Below are 22,090 nucleotides of genomic sequence, written 5' to 3'. Positions count from 1 at the left end.
ATTTGAAGTAAAAATTAATAATATTTTTGATACAATGAACAGTTATTCAGAGATTTTCTTTTCAAAAACTATTTTTTCATAATCTATAAATATTATTTTCTTATATCCTTATATTTCTAAATAGTCTGGAAGCATAATGCCCCCACCCCACATTATATAAACTCATCCCAAATGTTTAAAAAGAACAGAAAAAACATAAGTATATTCATTTTAAGCTATCTACCTTCCAGATTCTTAAATGGATTTTTTTTAACAATAGACCATGCATGGTATTTGATATTATGAAACACATAACTAAAAAAAACCCAACCAGTTTTCAATTAACCAGAAAACTTAAATCAAAAGCTTTCAGTACTTAATAAATTACTTTAAAAGGGTGTGCAGAAGATCCACTTCAAATTCTTTTGCAACTTAATTACATTAGAACTTCCTTAGAAACTTTATACCGTAAAAAATATTTCATTTGATGTATTGAAGGAAATGGCCAAATAAGGAAGAAAATTATTTAGAAATCACCATGATCTCATTTCGATTTTTAAACTAGGTATTATATAATTCTGAAAGTCCATCTACTAAAAGGAAATTTCCTTTGTAAGAAGTTATGTAATGGAGAATGGATTTACCCTGATGTTAAAAAAAATCCTTTAAACATATATGGAATGGAATTTTAATCTACAAAAATTTTGAAAGGTCAAATACTTGAAACAATATTTCTCTGGGTCACAATGAAAGAGAGATTTTCAGGAACAGATAAAAGTTATTACATTATATAAAATCCTAAGCTTTATATAGAATGCCTTTCAAAAACTTTACAAATTCTTTGTATGAATTTGTATCTATCCAATATGAAGTTCCAAACATTTTTTGACGTAGCAAAATTTTGTAAAAGAATTTTAAAAATTGAATAAGGTTTATAAAAGAAGTTCATTTGAAAATGAAATCAGTCAGTATGTCGCAGTTGAAATGGGAAGTTTCCAAATGAAATCTTTTGAAGATAATATACATATATCATAATATATATAACACTTATATATACTTTTTAAAAAAAGAAATGCATACAAAATTTATAGCATGTACAAATAAAGGGTAATGCTAGCACACTGTAGTTTCTGCTGCCTCCATTAGCAATTTTAAAACCTTGAATTGAGTCCATATTTTATTGTGTGTTCCAATGCCCAGATATTTTAAGCTATGAATTCAAACCCCTCTTATATGCCATTATCTGAAGAAAAAAATAGTAGTAGATTTCCCTCTCACCATATCCCTCCCAAGAAAAAGGTATTTATTTTTCATTTCATCAAACTACTTTCTCTTTTGTTCACATTTTCTTTAAATGCACCCCCCCTTTTTACTCTAAAAAAAAAATCAAACCAAATTAACAGTTTAACAATAAAATATGGACATATATTCAAGGTGTAATGCATTTTTTTATAATTACAATTTATACAAAATTATACACAAATAAACAAAGTAATTTTCTAAAAAAAGAAAACCATAACAACTGATAAATGAATAATTAATAAATAAACAGATATATATACAAAATGAAATATGAAATAATATAATGAAATCAATTACAATCAAAACAAATGTACATTTCAAACTGAAATTATCAATTCTCTCATATATTCAAAACAGAAAATTATCACAAAAACACTAATAAAAACTTATATAATGTAGGAACACAAAATACATATCATCTTCTTTAACATGTATAAAAGAAATATTTGTAATGTTGAGTTTGACATTTAGTTGAGTTAAGGAAGAGATGATTTTTGTCAGAATTATATTTTTTTTTGAAAGAATGGTCGCATTAAAAAACTTTGGAGCAGAATTTTTCCTTACAGTAACATTGGGAAAAATATCCAATATTGAAGATTTTGTGAGGAAATAAACTGGAAAGAAAAATATGAATTCATGCAAAAATTTATAAACTCGATGATCAATTCATTTCAGTTGCAACTTTATAGAAAATGCTTCTGGACGAAAAAATCTCTTTTTATTTTCATGCTTTGCTGAACACTGATAAAATATCAATGAATTTTAAATGAAGACCGGATTTGAACCCAGTGTTGACATTAGAACATCCCGATCAGCTGTTCTCACAGAAAAAAACCACCTGTGACATTTACTAGTTTTGTTTGATATTTTTCAATCAATTTCGTTGCATGTTCGCATGATCAATGGCTGTTTCCCATCAAAGCATCCTGGGAGATATATTTTACATTTGTCCTTGGAATTAATGTGCATTTATATTACAAATAATACAGTACAAGATTATGCAGTTAACTTATATTACATTAAACCTGTTTTATTAATGAATATTTGACACCAAATGTTACGTTTTTCCACTTACAAAATTACATGTCAGAATTGAAATCTTAGAGCATAAAATTTCACTATTTTGCAAAGTGCATAAAGGTGAAAGTTTGTTTACAATTATAAATAGTAACAATCAAAATTAAGGGGATTTCCAAAAACAATGCAAATTACATAACTTTACAAGAAGCACACCTTAACATTAAAAACTGCACTAACAAGTTGACACATGTACATAGTTTATAGGATTACGTCTTTTTACTTTAGGCTATTCCATGAAAAAGGAGAGAATTACTCATGGATTTTTTTTAAACAATTTTATTGTTGTCAAGGATCAACTAAAATTTTAACAATTTTATATTAAAATTACAAAATTTCAGTTCTCTAAGAGCGAACAGAAAGTGTTTAATTGAAGATTAAGAAACTTTTTACTTGCAATATAGATATTTTTTTTTTATTCAATTCTCTTAGGAAAAGTGACTAAAGACATAGGAACCTAATATTAACCCCAAATTTCAATCATTTTCTGGAGTAGCCCCTAAAACATAGTAAACATTTACCCCTTATAAGCTTATCATTTGCATATTTACCAATGAAAGAATGATACTGGAATGTATTAAATTTGATGATGATGGCTGAAAAAGTGGTACATGTATTATAGCACAACTGCTGAAACTTATAGAAGTCTTCAATGTACAACAGTGCATATCTTGTTCTAATTTTTTAACTGAATTTATATTTCAAAGTGAATTAGCAACAATCAATAGTGAAAATTACAAGATGTTCCCAATTACAAATTGTAGCAACTTATGTGTATGCTGGTTTTTCAAATTATAAATCAACTTTGAATAATTATGGCACCCTCAACGGAGTTGGGGTGACATCTTGTTATTCTACGTTTCTTTTTTTTCTTTTTATTTTTATTCTTCCACACATTTTGTCCATGCTATTTCTCGGAAATGGCTTGAACAATATTGATGAAACTATGCCATAATGTAGTCCACTATCTGAAATTGTGCAAACGGGGTATGGCACCGTCAAGATGGCTGCCGTTACCATGGAAACGAAACAAATGTGAAAAAATCCAGTTTTTTGTTTTGGTGAACTATTTGGATACTATTTAACTCAGAATCATTATATTTTAATACAATGTAGGTGCCCACTATATACAGGTTTTGGATGATTTTGGCACTCATTGGAACTACTATGTTGCCATGGAAACTACTCCAAAAAATTCGAGAAAATCTCAAAATGTTCCAAACTTAATGAAACTTCATAGTAACGATGAGCAACATTGGAAGATGTGGAATTTGGCGTTGGAATTTCCAAAATCGCTGTTGTTACCATGGAAACAATGCAAAAAGGTCAAAACTTTGAATTTTCACAGAACATTCTAGAACATCAATGTTTAATTTATTCTAGAGACATTAAATGGTATATGATTGTAGAGGGAAAAAATTGCAGTGGGGGTTTGACTTTGGAATATTCAAAATGGCCGCCGTTACCATGGAAACAGCAAAAATACAAAAAACTTCAAAATGCTTCAAATTTATTTAAACTTATAACAAATGTTGCAGAGCTAATGTAGACTTGACTTTTGAGTTTGGAATTTTCAAAATGGCCGCCGTTACCATGGAAACAGCAAAAATACAAAAAACTTCAAAATGCTTCAAATTTATTGAAACTTATAACAAATGTTGCTCAGCTAATGTAGACTTCACTTTTGAGTTTGGAATTTCCAAAATGGCCGCCGTTACCAATGCTACCGCTTACCTGGCAATAGGGGAAGGGTGCCATCCGCTATTGCTTGCAATGGCAAATCTAGTTGTCATAACATTTTCAATTTAAAGAGTACTGATTTAATTTTACAAATGTTATCTTCTTTAAATTGTTCACACCAAAAGCACATGTTGAAAAAAACCTTAACAAAATTAAGAAAGAAATGGAATGAAATGTCACACTGATGATAGTTAAAGCTATGAATGAAAATAGTCCTAGATCACAAGCATTTAAAAAAGAAAAAAACACAAGACATATATGTATGTACACATGTAAACTTGATCCATCAAATGTTCTACTTTTCAAATGTAATTCAGACAGTCTATTTTACACACAGCACTGTGATTTTTTTTTACCTTTGAACTTCCATGATTTCTATTTTATGTATATTAGTCAGACTTGTACATCAAATCTTTAAAATTAAAAAATGTTTATTTTACAGTAATTCCGTAAAACTGAACTCTATGTGCAGACAAGTATAAAAGAAGCATTTTATAACACTCTATTTATGTTTTGTAATTCATATGATCCAGCCGTCAGAGGTAATCTAGGAGAAAAAATGTTGAATCAAGTTCATTAAGTGTAATTTGAGCAAAACTTCCTTTTTCTTATGATTCAAAAATGTACAAAAAATGACAGTTAGCAACAGAAATGAAAATGAATCGGCAATGACATATTTACAAATGAAAACAATGAGGTGGATGAAGTGATCCTAGGATTTCTGAACTATAACACCGGGACGATATACATAATGTTCTAAATGGGGCGAGTGTAAAACTTCTGTGTGGTATTTAATGTCTATATGCTGTTGGGGTCGGTACGACATCGGTGAATCACTGTCCGAATTCACCATGTCTTCTTGGTCACTCGTAACACTGCTTTCTTTCTCATCCTCTTCGCTATGGGGAATGGAATGTTCATGCCGGTGTTCCTCAAAGCCTAGCCGATCACCTTCCAGATGACGAATAGCTTCTACAATCGTAGCAATGTTTCTACTTGACACAGATTCCTGAGAATCATGGTCTTTTCCAATAAGAACTGGTTTGTCCTCGTCTGTTTTCATCTCTATTTCCTCTTTCACATCCTCTGTGCTATCAACATAAACCTGGGAAAAAATAAAAACATGACCTTATTAAAATGCCTTAAATAATTATATCTTGCTGAAATGTCAGGCATTCCTAAATTACATTGTTATATCGGGGCCTTTTATAGCTGACTATGTGGTATGGGCTTTGCTTATTGTGAAGGCCGTACGGTGACCTATAGATATTAATGTCTATGTCATTTTGGTCTCTTGTGGACAGTTCTCATTGGCAATCATACCACATCTTCTTTTTTATATAAAATCTGACACTCGTCTGCATTAGTATATCTATATATAGATCCATTACAATGACTGACAGTTCAGTTTGCAGCACATTCAAAATAAAAAAAAATTTGACAGCTGAACATGTGCAGTAGTTGTACTGTACAACAAAAAAGTATGGTAAGGCCAAAAAAAAATATATGTCTGTTTCCTGCTTCCAATGCCAAAAAATCAGGGTCGGTAGGTCGGGATTTTTTTTTTGTTTTTTTTTTGCACTTCCTGTTTGATTTGCAGTCGGTTATATGTCATGTTTGGTTAGGGTCCTGTACCCTAAAATGATTTAATCCCTTTAAAGAAGCTTTAATTGAATAATCCTCCAAGTGCTGACATTTTTAAACTCGTTTATTGTGGCACATTTGTGCTGGGAGCAGCCATTCTTTGTTTGGGCATAGTAAAATACGGATCTGGATCGGAACCGAATTTTTTCCGGATTTGAATAAAAAGATCTAGGATCGGAAGTACAAGTATGATTCCTTTTAACCATATAATAATATACGCCCACTACTGTTTATTTATTTCAATATTCCAGATATTATAAACAATTACAGATTATCTCACAATCAGCTGACTATAATACATGTACATTGTATCTAAGTGCAGAAAGGTTATGGTACTCTTATTAAGCTTATGTACTGCCTAATTGATTTTGTTTATGATAAATAAACATACAACTAGCCATAACAATACTCTAATAACCATTACCTATCAATAGTGATTATCTATTGGGTCTGTCAATAAACAATTTACCCCTAGGCAAAGGTCACAGGACATTTGCCAACAAGCTATTTCCTCTAGATCTTTTTCATGGGTGGGTGGGTTATAAAAATAATAAGGAATTAAGGAACTGTATTTCAAAGGATGGTAGCCAAAACAAAACATAAATCCTCCTAGGAGAAAATTTGGATGATGTGATATATATACATACCACATTGTCGGTCTGCATTTGAACTATCTGCACTTGATTGGCAAGCTCTCTAATGTTGCTTGGGTATGAATGTTTCTCTAATTCTATGCGGAGTCTCCTTTCCCTTTCAAGCTGACATTTCATAGCCACCATTTCCCGACGGACATCATCAATGGACAACTCATCATAGTCAGCTGTGATGCCTTCATCTGAAGATTCTGAAAAATAAATGTACAGGTCTATAAATCTGGGATAATATTTATTAATTACTGAAAAATCATTTAAAAAATTCTATCGAAATCTATTTTGCACATATTAGTTTTAAATTTTGTACATGTATCATTATTTTCTTACGAGTGAATTTATCTTGCAGATTTGTCCATTATTAAACGTTGCAATAATAAATGCACACAAAAAAGAAGGTTCCATATTTCCATCAAGTCTGAATGTCATTGATGTCAATTCATTGTAAGGAATCAATGTCTGTGTTAAGTGCAAAATATTCCCGAAACCTAATTGTAGTTGCCCTAATTGTAGTTGCGGTATATCAAAAACATCCTCAACTTATCTTTTTTAAAATACAAGTGTCTACTACATTAATGTTTACATAAAGATGTTTTCAACCACACTCTATTGTTAATACAATGTAAGCATTTCCTTGTCGGTCAAGTATACAGTTTAATACAATGTAAATATTGTACACAAGGAAGGTAAGATAGAGTGTCAAGTCATTTTTTTTGTCAGCTACATTTTGCATTAGAGCTAGAGTACAAAATGAAGGTCATACTGATATGTACATGTTAACAATGAGAATGTATTTCTTCCCCTGGAATGCAAGCTTGAAAAGGTTGATTGTGAGTTTAGTGTCACTTTCAGCACTATTAACTCCATCACAAAGGGAGGTTTTATTAGTGGCCCAAGCCATATAGTCCCCCCCCCCCCGAGAGCACCACAACATTTGGCACAAATAACTGTAGTCAATAAAGATTGAAGTAGCAAGCACTTAAACATGCAGGCTTCAAACTCACAACCTCAGTGTTGACAGGCTACTTAGATCACTCTGCACTTCTTTCAGTAGACATTTATAAAAGTTTACATGTTATGGAATCTTCAGAAATATAATTCTTGATTGTTCAGTTCGGCATATATAACTTTTATGAATTCTGCAGCCCTTTTTATTTCCTTACCTGTATCCCTCTTCCAGCGCTTCCGAGGTGGAGAGCCAAATGCACTTCCAGTCAACATTTTCTGGAGTTGAGAATTCTCTGATTCAAGCCTGTCCTTCTCTCTTTTCAGATTCTGGATGAAGTCAGCAGTATGCTGAAGAATAGCAGCCTAAAAGAAACAAAAATAAATGAATGTATGATGTGTCAATTTGCACACACGATTAAATACTTTTTAGGCAATATTTTTTATAACATGTAGTTTTTGAATGTATTATCATTATTTTTACTGAGTTGTCAACATATTTGCCAAAAATAAAAATATCAAACATGTAATTTTTTTCAGTTTCTTTTATTTTTAATTTGAGGGGTGTTAAGAATGCTATTTAAACTTTCTTTTGATTTTCCTATTAAACTGCATGTGCACATGATAAAAAGTCAAACAATTGAAACATACACAGGGTTGGCAAAGTATTACCCGCCCGGGAATTCCCGGGTGGGAAAACCCGGGTTTTCCCGGGCTGGGCAATACTCCCAGAAATTGTTAATAGTGGGCAATACTGGGCAATATGATTTTCTATGCTTATTTTAACACTAAATAGTAAAGACTTGGTACAGTTTCATAGTATAACAGCTAAATATATACTATTTATATAGATAACCATTGACAGTCCTTTCTAGAAGATTGAAATGTAAATTTCATTCTCTTCTCTATTAATTCTATATATGTAGGCAGAACAAAAGATTTGTACATTTAAAGATACCTTTTTAATTACCAAGCATTGTTTTAATAATCCAAACTTAGAAACATGCATTTTATTGCAGTGTTTAAGTGACTTGTTAATTTTATTTGTTATACATTCATATTGCTCAGTGATATTGTTTGCCTTAAATTAGTGGAGAATAAAGGCTTTTTCCCCTGGAGAAAAATCCCAATTTGAAAAAAAAATGGCTTAAAATTATTCCCAAAAAGACAACTTTTTTCCCAAACAGTGCAGTCTTTGTAGTAATTGTGCATACATTCAAACTGAAAATCACTCATTTAAACATTTGTGATGCCTAAAATGACTATATTTGCAGATTTGAGGGTCTATTTATGTATAATCACTGACAATAAAAGGTCTTATTTCAAAGCAAGGGTTGACTCTTGAAAAGGAGTCTGTAAATTGAAGTTTCAGTCAAATTTGAGGTTTGTTTTTAATTTCCCAATTTGATGAAAATGACGCATATTTTCCCAATAAAAAAGGGTAGAGGTAGTTTTGAAAAAAGCCAACAATATCACTGTTGCTAAATAAACACCCTAAGGGGTCATGCCAATAAAACTTATAGAATTATAAGGGCTGATTATTGTTACATAAACAAATGTGTTCTAATCTGAATAATTACTAATCAATTAGTGACATTATTTAAATGTAATTTTTCTTACAAGTACAATTGTTAATTCTTAAACAATGTTAGATTAGGAGTTATATTTATTTGGAGAAAACAATTTTTTTTTTGCTCTATATTTACCATGTTTACAGTTTGCCAATCTAGACAAATGCTAGACAAACAAAATAGGGTATAAATATCTTATTATATGTTTAACATTTGTATTTATCACTGAATCCTCTTAAAAATTCAGACAAGTATTTTATATTACCCAGTATTACCCAGTATTACCCACTAAAACCCAGTAAAACCCAGGTTTTCCCAGTATTTCCCACTGGGCTGGGCAATACTCATAAAACCCGGGTTTTTGCCAACCCTGAACATACATGTCATGCATGTATATATTTCAGATTTTATAAAATATACATGTACAACTTCAATGATCATGATACTATGTATTTAATTTTGCCAATATAAATTGACATCTACATACAAATGTACATGTAGACTTAAATTTCTGGCTTTTTTGATCGACCCTGATTGCAACTGACATGTTAATTAAACAAGATAATATAGAGTAAGACCAGCTGTCAGATGATTAAATCAGGATAGATTTTTGTTTCACCTGAAACAAGATATAATCATAAACCGGTCAGGGGTCAGGTGAAACGTCTGGTCACTTCAGGTCATGTTTGTTTACATTTGCATGTAAATAAATGCACACAGACCAATATAATTCTGCATGCTAAATTTTATGTTTGTAGACATGCAGCACCCCTTTTGCTTTGTTTACATGTACGTTATGGTATCATCAAAATCTAGGCAAGCATCCTTGAAATTTGAAATTTGTTTATTGTAAGTTTAATTTTATTTATTTAATAAAATACAAATATATACATGTACAGTATCTACTAATGTTTTCAATTCCTATCGGGTTTTTTTTGCCTTTTATTTATGCACAACTTTATAAGTATTAATAAGTAAAACACAATTTTGCACATGATGCAGCAATTTTCAACATATTAAAAAAAATCTGCAACTTTCAGTTTTCGTTGTTTATTGTATATTTCCATTTAACATAGCTTTGTAACAGACAAAAGAAAATTATGCAAATACGAAATTTGTTAATTTCATTCAGTTTTTTTTTTATGTCCATATGTATTTAGAAAAAAAGTTCAGCCACCTTTTCAATTCCTTTTTTTATTACCACAAAACACATAACTATGTAGGAGGTAAACAAAAATTATGCAAATGATGTACAAAAATGTACCTGCATATGACTCTTCTACATGCATGGGTGGTTTCTATGTGTGTTATTACACCACAAAAATGTCAATTATGTTGAGCTACCTGAACACTCCTTAAAAATGTGACCTCAATTTACTTAAAAACAGCTGTTTTATATTTATATCATTACCCAGTTAATTCATAACAGTTAAAAAACAAAATAAAGAGACTCTTTAAAATTTTCATACACTGATTCACTTGTTAGAAAAGATTTATAATGCATATTGATAAACTTCCGGGATTTGCACTTAAGAACCGTTTGATAAGTGTAAATATAAACTTCTCCGTATATCTGCTGACCACAGATAAAATTTACCTATGTATATATGTATATATATATCATGTACCTTTTACCTTAGGAATTCAAGGAGTGTCAATAATCATAGCGTCACATGATCTCGTGACCCACTTAAAAAAATCTAATCAATGAGATTTAATATCAGGTCAAATAACTAAACCCTCTTACAATACAACTACAAATTGTGCAAAGCGAATGCAGAGAAATTTATAGGGATCAATAATTGGTTTTATTCTGTAGACTAGCCAATAACTTAAGCAGACGAATTGATCATCAGAAGGGACTGATTGTTGTGCACCGATCAAGGTTTACCACTGGCAACAGATGCAAAATTTTGGCAAGCTGCCAACAGAAATTCATTTCTCATACTATAAAAATGATCAGCTGATCATTGCTATTGATATTGAACAAAATCTAAACATTAGACCAAGTCAATGATCAAGGGTTGTTATATAAATTATTGATAATTGACTCCAATTTTTCCGCCCAACTTTTTTTTACTCTATAAATATTCCATTGACAATTTCAATTGCATTTTGTTTGTCAATAAATAATATGACCTTTTATAAATTGACACAAATATATGTACATACAGTGTACATGTTTGATAGTACTTATCTTGTTATTCTATTTATAAAATCTAATATTTATTTTATTGAAATTTTTCAAGTGGTCCCCCCCCCCTCTTTAATACACTTTTACATTTGCAGTTTGTTTAACGTCGCTTCCTCATATTTAAAAATAACAGTGGAAATGGAATACATGTAGGACAATTACTGTTTGAAGAATAAAAATTGTCATGTTGAAAACACATGTACAGGACTATTCAAAAAAATTTAATTTAAAGCTTCAGCATCAACAAATTAAAATAAATATTTAAAATATTTATGTGTGCTGAATCCTCCTTGTGCGCTTTAGCATACTAAAATGAAATTTATACAATAAGATACATTACCTTGCTCAGTTTTTCTCCATCGCTATGTGGTATGAGCGTTTTCAGTGACTGAAATCCAGCATTAATGCTTTGCATTCGTCTCCTTTCATTGCTGTTGGCAATTTCCCTTCGTACTTTCTTTTCACTTTCTAAATGACCATGGCCATCCTCCTGACTGTAAAAAGATCAAATACAAAGTTAAAATTTACATTTTACACATAAAATAACAAACTATGAACATGGCTAAATCTCTGTCACTTTGTGATGACCCTTAGTAAATGACAATGAATTTATCATCCTAATATTTGATATTTCACAATTTATACAATTTTTTTCATTTGCATATTTACCTAATATTATATTGTTCATAAACATACATGTACAAAGTAATATAACCATAATTTTGGAACTGACCTACAACTATGACAAACTTTTAAAGTGACTAGAGTACATTGTAAAAATTATCATTTCATTGTTTTAGCAGAAAGGAGCATGTGTCTCTCAGTAGCGGATCCTTAAATCTGCCTCTGTCTCTCTTACATGTGTATTTTAAAGGATCTCACCAGGTCTCAAGCAAATCTGCTTAAGGCAATATGTTTTCTAGAAGATACAAGTCTGAAGAGGTCATGAACTACAAAACTGTACTATTATCAAGATTTTAACATGCAGAATTATTAATAAATCGTTATCAGGTCTTTCTATTTAGACACATTAAAAAAATGTGTTGGTGAACAAATGCTTACTTTAACACATTTTATTTTTTAACTGAACGCTGATGTCTTTCAGCATCAAAATAGCAATTTGTATACATGTACTTGACATAATTTTTAACAAAACATATTGTTTTACGTTATTGTTAAGTCACAATGGTCTTCCCACTTCCTTCATTTATAACATGGTCTTCCTGTTGTTTAACGCTTTTGTGCGATAAGAAAGTGTGTTAAAGTAGGCCAAATATGGAGCAATATGTATGTAATCTTATCAGTAAAACATGGGAAATCAAACTGGTTGATGATGAGACGACTTTAATTTGTCAATTCACATGATTCACATGTTTTTTCTAAGGTTAAAGCAGTTAAATAAAAACACTTGAATCAATTGTTGAAGATGTTGATTTTTCCTTTCTTAACTTTAATGATAAGACAAATGAATTTCGAAATGTACATGTATATTTGTCTATTGAAACTTTTTCTTAAACAATAAGTTATTCATATTAACAGGAAACATGGACAATGCAGACCAACTTCAGTACCACCTTTGACCAATTTTTTTTTAACAAAATAATATTCCTATATATTTTTTTTTTTATTTCAACAGTAAAAATGTTAAATTCAACATTCAATGCATTGTCTGTGACCAATAATTTGTAAAACCTCCAAAATATTTTTAAGATAAAAACATATTTTTTTATATGTGTCTATGAACATATAATCTTTTATGTATATATTGCCGCAAAATGCAAGTGTTATGCTCATTAGTCCTGTGATTAAATTCCCATTAACGATTATCACAAGTTACAAATTGCAAAGTTTCAATAATCAGCTGATTGCCAGACATGAATGAGACAACTAAACCGACACCATATGGAAAGCTAAATATCTCGTAAAATTAAAATATCAAACGTAGAAAATTAACTCATGTCAAACAATATCATTGTCATTTACATAAATAACTCCGACAAAGATGTTATCAACTGCTTAAAGCAGTTTTGTAATTGACATTAATACACGTAACGCTAAGTAACACGAGTTATGTGCCCTTTGTTTTCTAAACAAGCCATGTGACCTGCCGGTCATAGACAAAGATGTATTTTCATCAAAATCAATGAAACAAACAATAAACATGAAAATCAGGGTATGCATTTCGAAACTATAGTATATTAGCCATCTTATGTCAGTATGTTCAAATACTAGGTCTAAATAATAAAAGAGAAATTTACAAAACAAGCACTGGTTACTCACGTCTACGCCAATGTTTATATTTAGCAAGCGTGCGTACAACTCACCTTCCATAACATTGGGAATATTCCTTGTCTTCGTTGCAATATTCCGGTAAAACTCTCCTTCTTTCACTATTCCTTGAATAAACTGACATAATATTCCACTTTTTGTAAAAATCCAATTGTAAATATAGGTTAAACTTGAATTATTTGTGATAGTACACCGACAGTTCACGCTCGGGTCGCCTTCGTTGAAGAAGAATGAGTAATAATTGGCGGGAAACAGCTGTAGGTCGATTCAAGGTGCGAGGCGACAGACATAAATTTTAATACACGTTACTTTACAACCAAGAATTTATTAAGATCGTACTGGATTTTAAGTTTTGAATCATTTGGGAACAAGGCGCACATTTGTTATTCCTTTATTTTGAAAATATTTCATAAAACATGGCGGATTATTTTACGACGCGGAAGAATCTAAAATTCCCAAGCCCATTCACTGTATGGTTGGCAAGACGCGCGAAACAAATCAACAGCTGTTTGGCAGTGTTCCAAAATGACAGTTGGGAGAATTAGAAATATTAAAACATGTTTTGCAATATCACACAAAAACTTCTTGTTCTAAACATATTATTAGTATCAAAATATATCGATTTTGTTGCAAAGAATCCTATGATATCACATTGAAAAGACAAAACTCACTTAGTATTCTATAAAACCAATAAATTTTCCGCCATGACAGCTATGAGGCTATTATGTCTGGAATGCAGACAGCTCCATGACATTACCTTATTCGTTGTTACTATATTTAAATGTCATCAGCTGGGAGTAAACGTTTTACAAGATCTGCTGATCTTTACCAGAAATGTATTTAATATAAATATTGCATATTTTGTCAATTTAAAAGGTTAAGCATGTCTAATTGTTTTTCACGTCATGTTAAGCATGCTGAGTGCACAGGATTAATTTGTCAAATGAAAAATATATATCCGGGAACAGTATTATAAATGATAGCTTTAATTATTATTTAATGAAAGGTCATCAAAGTAATCATGCTAGCTATTTGGAATATATTCACCGACTTAAAGTGTCAAATTGACCTACCGATGATTTTGCTGTCCGGGAAGCTGATATAGAATAATTTTAAATAGCGACAGTCGTCACTTTTTACTGTCAGGCGTGAAGCATGGCCAGAATTAGATGTTAGGGGACGGTGTGAGGAAAAGGGAATTCGATGACCTTGTTATATGTTGAAACAAATTTGACTGAATATTTTTCCTTGATACTTATTTAGGTGTTTGTTTTTGTTATCTTTTCTGAGTATCTTTTTAAGGGAAGAGGAGAGGAGTCGGAAAATCAATAAAAGAGAAACGGTTGTATGCATTCGTTTATATTTTTGTCAATTTATATCGTTTACTTATGCGTTGGAAGGATGCCTACCAAAATGTCACAAAAATGGCATCTTCGTTTTTTCTCTAAAATACTGAAAACAAGCTAGAATTAAGTTGTTACAAATCTTTAGAAATAAAGGAAAACTATATAAGAATATAATTGTTTAGAAAATTTAAGCGATAATCGAAAATTCTAAAACCAAAGGATACACAGACCATAAGATATTTACGAAATACTTGACATTTAACATGCATATTAATACTATTACAGATAGTTACAAAAAAGTATAGAGGAATGTAAATGTCAGCTTGTAAGTACACACATTTTCGTAAATCTACACGTTTAAGTACCCAAACTGAGTTATGGTGTTCGAATTGTCTATCGGAGGTCTACTACGGCTATAAAGTGATCATTGCTTCAGGTACAGGAGGTCGTGGGTGACGCCCCCCCCCCCCCCACCCCCCAAAAAAAAACACACACAAAAAACCCCTGGTATTTGCAGCTTCTCTGATAAGCACCTGGCATCAAGAAATAATTTAGCAAATAATGGCAGCATTAGAGAATCAGAAAAGTGTACATACGGATCCGGGGGGGGGGGGGGGGGGGGGCTGTGCGTATTATGTGTGCTTATTTATTCCAGTGGCGGATCCAGTGGGGCCCGCTCTAGTCAAGCTTCAGTAATTCGATCCCTATATAATCAACAAAATTTTCACCAGCCCCCTGGTCCCCTAAATCCGCCTCTGTATTCTGCATTTATTAGCTAAACTTTGGTATTGGAAGGGTTGAGAGCTCACAAAAACTTGTTCAACCCCAACACCGTCATTGATGAGCCTGTCCATAGTCGAGAGCCCGCGGTCTGGCCTTTGCTATAGTCTTCCGTATATTCTTTTTTTTATTTTGGTTAAATTATGTAACGGAGTTTAGTATGACGTCAGGTTTAACTGAACTAATAGTACATATAATTTAGAGGCCAGTTGAAGCCCGCCTCCTGGTGCGGGAATTTTTCGCTGTATTGAAGACTTTTTGGTGGCATTAATCTGCTTTTGCTCAGGTTGTTGACTCTTTAACATATTACCAATTTCCACTTTTATCTTTTTTTCTGATTTTGCATTTAATTTTCAACTGGACAATATATACAGTCCGGCATTCGTCCAACCATCCATCTATATAAATAAATAATCTGATTTTTTTTTATACCCATCAATATACCTACCAGGGCCTTGGTGACCGAGTGGTCGGCTATGAAGTCAAACAACTGTATCAATAGCTTGTCAACACTGAGGTTGGGGATCACATTTTGCACTTGACAGGTCGCTTAATGTGTATATATATATATGAATTGACTATAGGACTTTTCCTACCGAAGGTTGTTAGCTCTGTCCTGTCACTCGGTCTTCCTTCACCAGTAAAAAATTACCGCTACAAAATAGTGCATAATGATGAAACTGACCAATCAATCAATATATCGTATAGAGTCTTTAAATAAAATTCGGCTCTATATTATCAAGAAGTCAACTTGTCTGAATTTTGATTGCTCATTTCTTTCGTTTCGTATAACTTAGGTTTACCACATCACTGTAAATCTAAGTGTTAATAAATAGAACACTGCTTGAACGCTTTTTTGTAACACTTTTTGAACGTGTAATGGTGTTCCAAATGATTACACCAGTGTTCATCAATTAAATGTGTGGTGTTCAGTTTTTAATGCCTTTGTGTTTCATTTTTGAACACTTGATGTTAAAGACCTTAACATTAGTGTTCAACGATTTAACGTGTCCGAATGTTCAAAATCTTAATACGTTGACGCGTTCAACAGCCATGTAACACTTTTTGAACACACCGAACATGTTCAAAACCCAAAATGTTAAGATTCAGAACACCAGACGTTAACATTCAGAACAGTTGACATAGGTGTTCAAATTGATGGTGTTCAAATGTGGTACATGTTCTATTGTTAAGCGTACATAGTTTTCCATTATAAGTACTAAACTTAATTAAACTGTTATAAAAACTATATTGAATCAGGCTAAATACAACAATAAAACATATTTTTACAAGTAATTCTTTATATAATCAAATGAGTATATATGTAAGAAAAGTGCACAAGAATACCTTATAATATCACAAGTAACAGTCAATAAAATCTCATACATAATGTTTTTAAACCGACACAAATATATCACAAATAATTATTTTCTTTTACATGACAAGATATAGTTGCTACATCATGTGTATCCTAACCAAAAAAGCATGTCAATGTGATAAGTAGATAGTTTATGATATAGATATTTGTAACAATGAAAGATTAAAAGTTTGCAAATTCCAACAGTTCTTGTACGATCACACACAATGTACGATCAACTTTTTCGTGCATCTTCATTTAAAGCTATCAACTGGGTGGCGTTTTATGTGTTATCATCAACTTCCAATATCAAAATTCTCCACAAGTAATGTCTATGAGCCTATGTATCCTGCAAAATAAAAGTTAAAATTAATAGAAGAGAGTTTCTCATAAAGCATCAAATTATGAAATAGTTGTGCTTTAATTTCGATATATACTAGATATTCTGTGGCAGCGAATTGCAAGTTTTGACATTATAAATTACATAAGTCGATTTCTTGACCTAAGGTATACAGATATAGAAATGACACACCTACATAAGCTATACATATGCATATATTGTCATACCTTTATATGACATCTTTCTTTTTTCCAACACTTTATAGCATGCAGAAATGACCTTCGTGGGCTAATGGGCTACCGGCTTCTAATTCAAACATTCCAATCTAACGATTCCTGCAAATAAAAAAAAACGCATTTTCTAAGTCAAAAGTGGTGTTCCATATGTTTACACTAGTGTTCATCAATTTAATATGTGGTGTTCAGTTTTTAATGCCTTTGTGTTTCATTTTTGAACGCTTGATGTTAGAGTTCTTAACATTTAGTGTTCATCAGTTAAATGTGTAGTGTTCATTTTTTAATGCCTTTGTGTTTCATTTTTGAACGCTTGATGTTAGAGTTCTTAACACTTAGTGTTCATCAATTGAATGTGTGGTGTTCATTTTTTAATGCCTTTGTGTTTCATTTTTGAACACTTGATGTTAGAGTTCTTAACACTTAGTGTTCATCTAATATACGTGTCAATCTATTCTGTATTTAAACAGACAGACGATAACAGACTGATGAATAATCTGAAAATCTGGTGTTATCTGAAAATCACCAGAACAAAGCTTACAGTTATTTACGTTAAATACTGTTCTTTAGTTCGTCTTTTATGTTGAATATTGAAAATTTGGATATAACAGTTATGAATATTTGACAAATATATCTGACATGAGAAAATGACAAGGAAGCCATCGAACTATATCTATGGAGATAACCCTAACTTATACTCACTTCTTTCGTGTTCATGTGAGATAGAAGTCCCTTCTCCAGTTCTCTTCCTTATATGTATTCATTCTTCGTTTAACCGCCTAAATCACCGGCCGATATCTGTTTCCGGTATTTGGTACCCTGGTATATTTTTTTTAACGCGAGGTGTTCAAAATTTCGAGCGATTTGAACACCGATTGAACATGTAATGTTAATAAACTGAACGGATCATGAAATAAGATAAACATCGAAATATTTTTATTACGATATTATCATAACAGGCCTCATTGATATGCATAATTATGTCACTTATAAGTAAAACTAGTAATGATAATAAAATAAGTTCATAAACTATACATATATGCCAGCTTGGAAGTTTAATATTTCACAATTACAAAATTATTTGTCAAAAATTCACAAGATCATCATCCTGCATGTACATTCATATTTTTAAAAGAATTTCTTTGTAAATTTGCCAATTAGAAGGATAGAAAACAGGACAAACATCTATTCTCTTTTTCAGATCAGAATTTGAACACCGGTGTACACTGTGTCTAAACACACATGTTAATATTTTTAACACAAACGTTAAAACTTTGAACACGTCTCTAAGCATGAACAGATGACGTTGAAATATTGAACAATCGGTGTACAAATTTTGAACGCGTCCGGACGCGTCAGGCGTCAGGTAGATTCAGTTTGGATGCTCGGCTTTGCCCTTCACATAACTTTTGAACTTTGTAGAATTTATGTAAGCAAAACTTGGTGAGAGGAAGCATCTTGGCTTGGTGGTTATTCGTATGTCTGTCATGTAACCCTGACCTTAACTTAAACCTTTGATTCAAACGATCCTAAACATTGTCTAAATTTTGTATGCTGCACGGTTTCTTTACACTTGCATTCAAAAATTAAATGTGTGCAGAAGCACTACAGTGACCTTGAATTCTGATCCCTAGGATAGTAAAAAGTAGAATTACAAAAATACTGACCTCCGACGACGGAAATTCAAAACGGAAAGTTCCTAATCAAATGGTAAAATCAAAATCTCAAACACATCAAACGAATGAATAACAACTGTCATATTCCTGACTTGGTACATGCATTTTCTTATATAAAAAAAAATGGTGGATTGAACCTGGTTTTATTACGCTAAACCTCTCACTTGTTTGATTTGTGTTAGGCTTTGGTCTGTGTCTTTTCGGGCCATTATTACTATTTTTCTAACTGTCGGTGCCTATCTATTTAATAAATGAAATAATAATAGGTTTAAAGTAAATATTTTTGTACATATGATTCGACTTAGAAAATGTCATAGTTGTCAGAGCAAGATATACATTTCAAGTTTAGTTGTTTTTTCTTATCTTTTATCAGTAGATTCAGAGATGTATATGTGTACATGTGTCGCTGGAAGATTGAAGTCTCGATTAAAAAAAAACCGGAAAAATCCATTATACCTTAATATAAATAAAGGCAACAGTAGTATACCGCTGTTCAAAACTCATAAATCCATGGACAAAAAACAAAATCGGGGCAACAAACCAAAACCGAGGGAAACGCATTAAATATAAGAGGAGAACAACGACACAACACCGAAACGCAACAGCACACAGAAACGGACCAAGCAACAGACAATACACCACGAGAATAACAAATATAACATCAAAACCAAATACATAAATATGGGATAGACAAGTACCGTGCCACGTCTTATTACATTAAGATGTATAGGATTTTTTTCAGAGACAAGTGCCTGTGATTAAAGTACATGTATATCAAACTATATACCGTCACATCCGTTATGTCGAATGGTCGTTAAACATTGATTTGAAAAAAAGAAAATTTGTGTTTGTTTGTTTGTTTTTTGTGTATTGTTTTGCTTCAAAATTTTATAGTAATAATTTGTACTTGACTGAATAATAATTATTATATCAGTTAATTGATTCCACTACAGTCAAAGGTAAGTGTGTATATTTAAAAAGATAATTGGACTAGCCTAGTGATATAATAAGTGTAAAAGTGATTGACAAAGGCATGTGTATCATAAACTACAGGTTTCAAGTCCAAATAAAGGAGGAGAGAAGTCATTTTTTTTTCTATTTGGCGAATTCGTATGTTTTATTTTTGGCGCAAATGATACCATGTAATTTTAAAACAGACGATCATGGCGCAAACGTAGCATTGCAGTATAAAAGGTTGTGGCGCAAAAGGACGCATTTTTGGCGCAAACGGATATCTCCCCTCATAATAAACAAATCAACTTGTTATTTAATTTACTAGTATTCATTTTAAAAAAGTCTGTCACACCTGAAACTACTTTAATCACATGACAGAAACTAACAGGACCAAAACGGCTTCATGACTGAAGCATCTTCTTTCCTGTAATAATAAGTTTACCCAAACAGTTTGGTATTCTGTTGTATCATTGGCTGGTGTTGTTGCATGGGCCAAAGTCAGTTCACTGTGATCAATTTGATAGTTAAACCAGGTCTTCTTCTTCTTTAGTTACGGAATGCCATCAACTTTTTGAGGACTACTTTCCGGCGCATGCCTGTATGAGGTCGCTTTAAGTTAATTTCATTTTTTTTTTAACTTTTATTTATTTATGAAATTTACAATTTTTAAGGTTTAAACCGTTTACATAACATTTTCACCGTAGAAGTTAGGTCGAACTAACTCGGCATGTCGAATCATATGATACGGCATAGCTGTGTTCTATTCTGGAGTTTGACCTTAGAACACTATGATAGTAAACTATTGTCTTATTTGCGTTCTATGGCTTAGATTGACGAAATTTTGTATGTCGAATCGTCAATGGATCGGGACACATGTGTCAAATGGCAACAGCAGATTACTCTGACATTTATTTATTGAGCCTTGAATATTTCAGCGTTGAAATCCAAATATATCAAATATATATATTAAAAAGTCATTGTCTCAATACTGAAATTCACAACAGCAACATGTTTAATATCCCCCTGGACACCTAAATGTATTTGTTCTTGCATGTACTAATTAATACCCCAAAAGACACACATATGTATACGACTTTCATATAAGTGAGAGCCAGTTTAGCTAGATATAGAAAACCCGGTTTAAATTCAACATGTTCTTTGTTATTATGTATAGGTCTATATATATGCAACCCGACTTTGCATAAAGATTACTTTACCATTTTTAACATTAAAAAATGCCTGTTCCAAGTCAGGAAGTGACAGTTATTGTCAATTCGTTTGATGGTTTGAGCTTTTTGCCATTTGATTAGGGACTTTCGTCTTGGGAGATCTTGTTTCATTCCCTCGGTGTTCGAATATTTTGTTGTTTTATATATGTATGTAAGAAGAAAAATAACTCTTAAGAAAAATAAATATTTTTGGAGAGAAGATCGATTATTTCCCTTGTAAAATTATACGTCACGACGACTGGGTTCCGACTTCGTTTTTGTTTGAAGAACCAGAAGAAGTTTTATTTTGACTTGCAAAGAGTAAAAGCATGTAGGTCCATATATTTAAGTTGAAAGGTATGATTTAAACTTCATGACAAATAATTGAAAGTTTGTTTTACCTCTAAAATAGCAATAACCTCAATGACTAACTTTAAATATTCTTTTGTACATGTTCAAAACGAATAATAACAGAAAAAGCATAGCACTTTTTTTTAGAGGTACCATGATTTTTTGTGACTTTACTCTCTATTTTGCCAATATTTGGGACATTTGGAGGCTGATTTATTTGGATGCCCTCTTATACAGATCTAATCTTCAAATCCCAATATCCTGATAATGCGAGGATACCCAAATTTCAATTTTTCTGACAGTTTTTTTCACCTGTACACAGTCACAGGCACTTGTTTCTATCAATGGGTAGATCAACTATTAAAGTATATTTCTGAGCATATATATGTTGATAGTGGATCTTCCATGGATAGAAACAAATGTCTGTGGCCTTAAATCAGGAGAATGGTTGAGT

The 22,090-nt window shown here is 31.8% G+C and overlaps 2 protein-coding genes across 5 annotated transcripts in view; one reads left to right on the top strand and one right to left on the bottom strand.

Moving 5' to 3' along the window:
* Positions 1-4,147: 4,147 nt before the first annotated feature.
* LOC134695750 (transcription factor AP-4-like) lies at positions 4,148-13,833 on the bottom strand. The gene is made up of 5 exons (XM_063557157.1): positions 13,427-13,833; positions 11,443-11,596; positions 7,556-7,703; positions 6,390-6,586; positions 4,148-5,203 (listed from the first exon to the last, which is right to left on the bottom strand). The coding sequence occupies exons 1-5, from the start codon at positions 13,513-13,515 to the stop codon at positions 4,811-4,813; spliced, it is 981 nt and encodes a 326-aa protein (XP_063413227.1). The 5' UTR covers positions 13,516-13,833; the 3' UTR covers positions 4,148-4,810.
* A 7,711-nt stretch (positions 13,834-21,544) lies between these two features.
* The window catches only part of LOC134695865 (zinc finger protein GLIS1-like), a 52,497-nt gene continuing 51,951 nt past the window's right edge, over positions 21,545-22,090 (top strand). For 2 of the 4 annotated variants that reach the window (XM_063557323.1, XM_063557322.1), the window contains exon 1: positions 21,545-21,616. The gene's annotated coding sequence lies outside the window, so the exon portion shown is untranslated. Of the gene's footprint in view, positions 21,643-22,090 lie in introns of all 4 variants that reach the window. The other 2 variants (XM_063557321.1, XM_063557320.1) reach the window with 1 other exon arrangement.

Source organism: Mytilus trossulus, chromosome 14, assembly GCF_036588685.1.
Source record: "Mytilus trossulus isolate FHL-02 chromosome 14, PNRI_Mtr1.1.1.hap1, whole genome shotgun sequence".
NCBI lineage: Eukaryota > Metazoa > Mollusca > Bivalvia > Mytilida > Mytilidae > Mytilus > Mytilus trossulus.
The sequence above is the reverse complement of the archived record's forward strand: the minus strand, read 5'-3'. Positions and strand labels throughout refer to the sequence as shown.

What these genes read in the sequence shown, in the direction of transcription:
- LOC134695750 (XM_063557157.1), bottom strand. Translation starts at nt 13,515, where the DNA reads ATGTCAGTTTATTCAAGGAATAGTGAAAGAAGGAGAGTTTTACCGGAA. An exon ending in ATGGAGAAAAACTGAGCAAG is followed by an intron (nt 7,704 to 11,442) that starts GTAATGTATCTT and finishes TGTTTCTTTTAG; the next exon opens with GCTGCTATTCTTCAGCATAC. An exon ending in AAATGCAGACCGACAATGTG is followed by an intron (nt 5,204 to 6,389) that starts GTATGTATATAT and finishes ATTTTTTCCCAG; the next exon opens with GTTTATGTTGATAGCACAGA.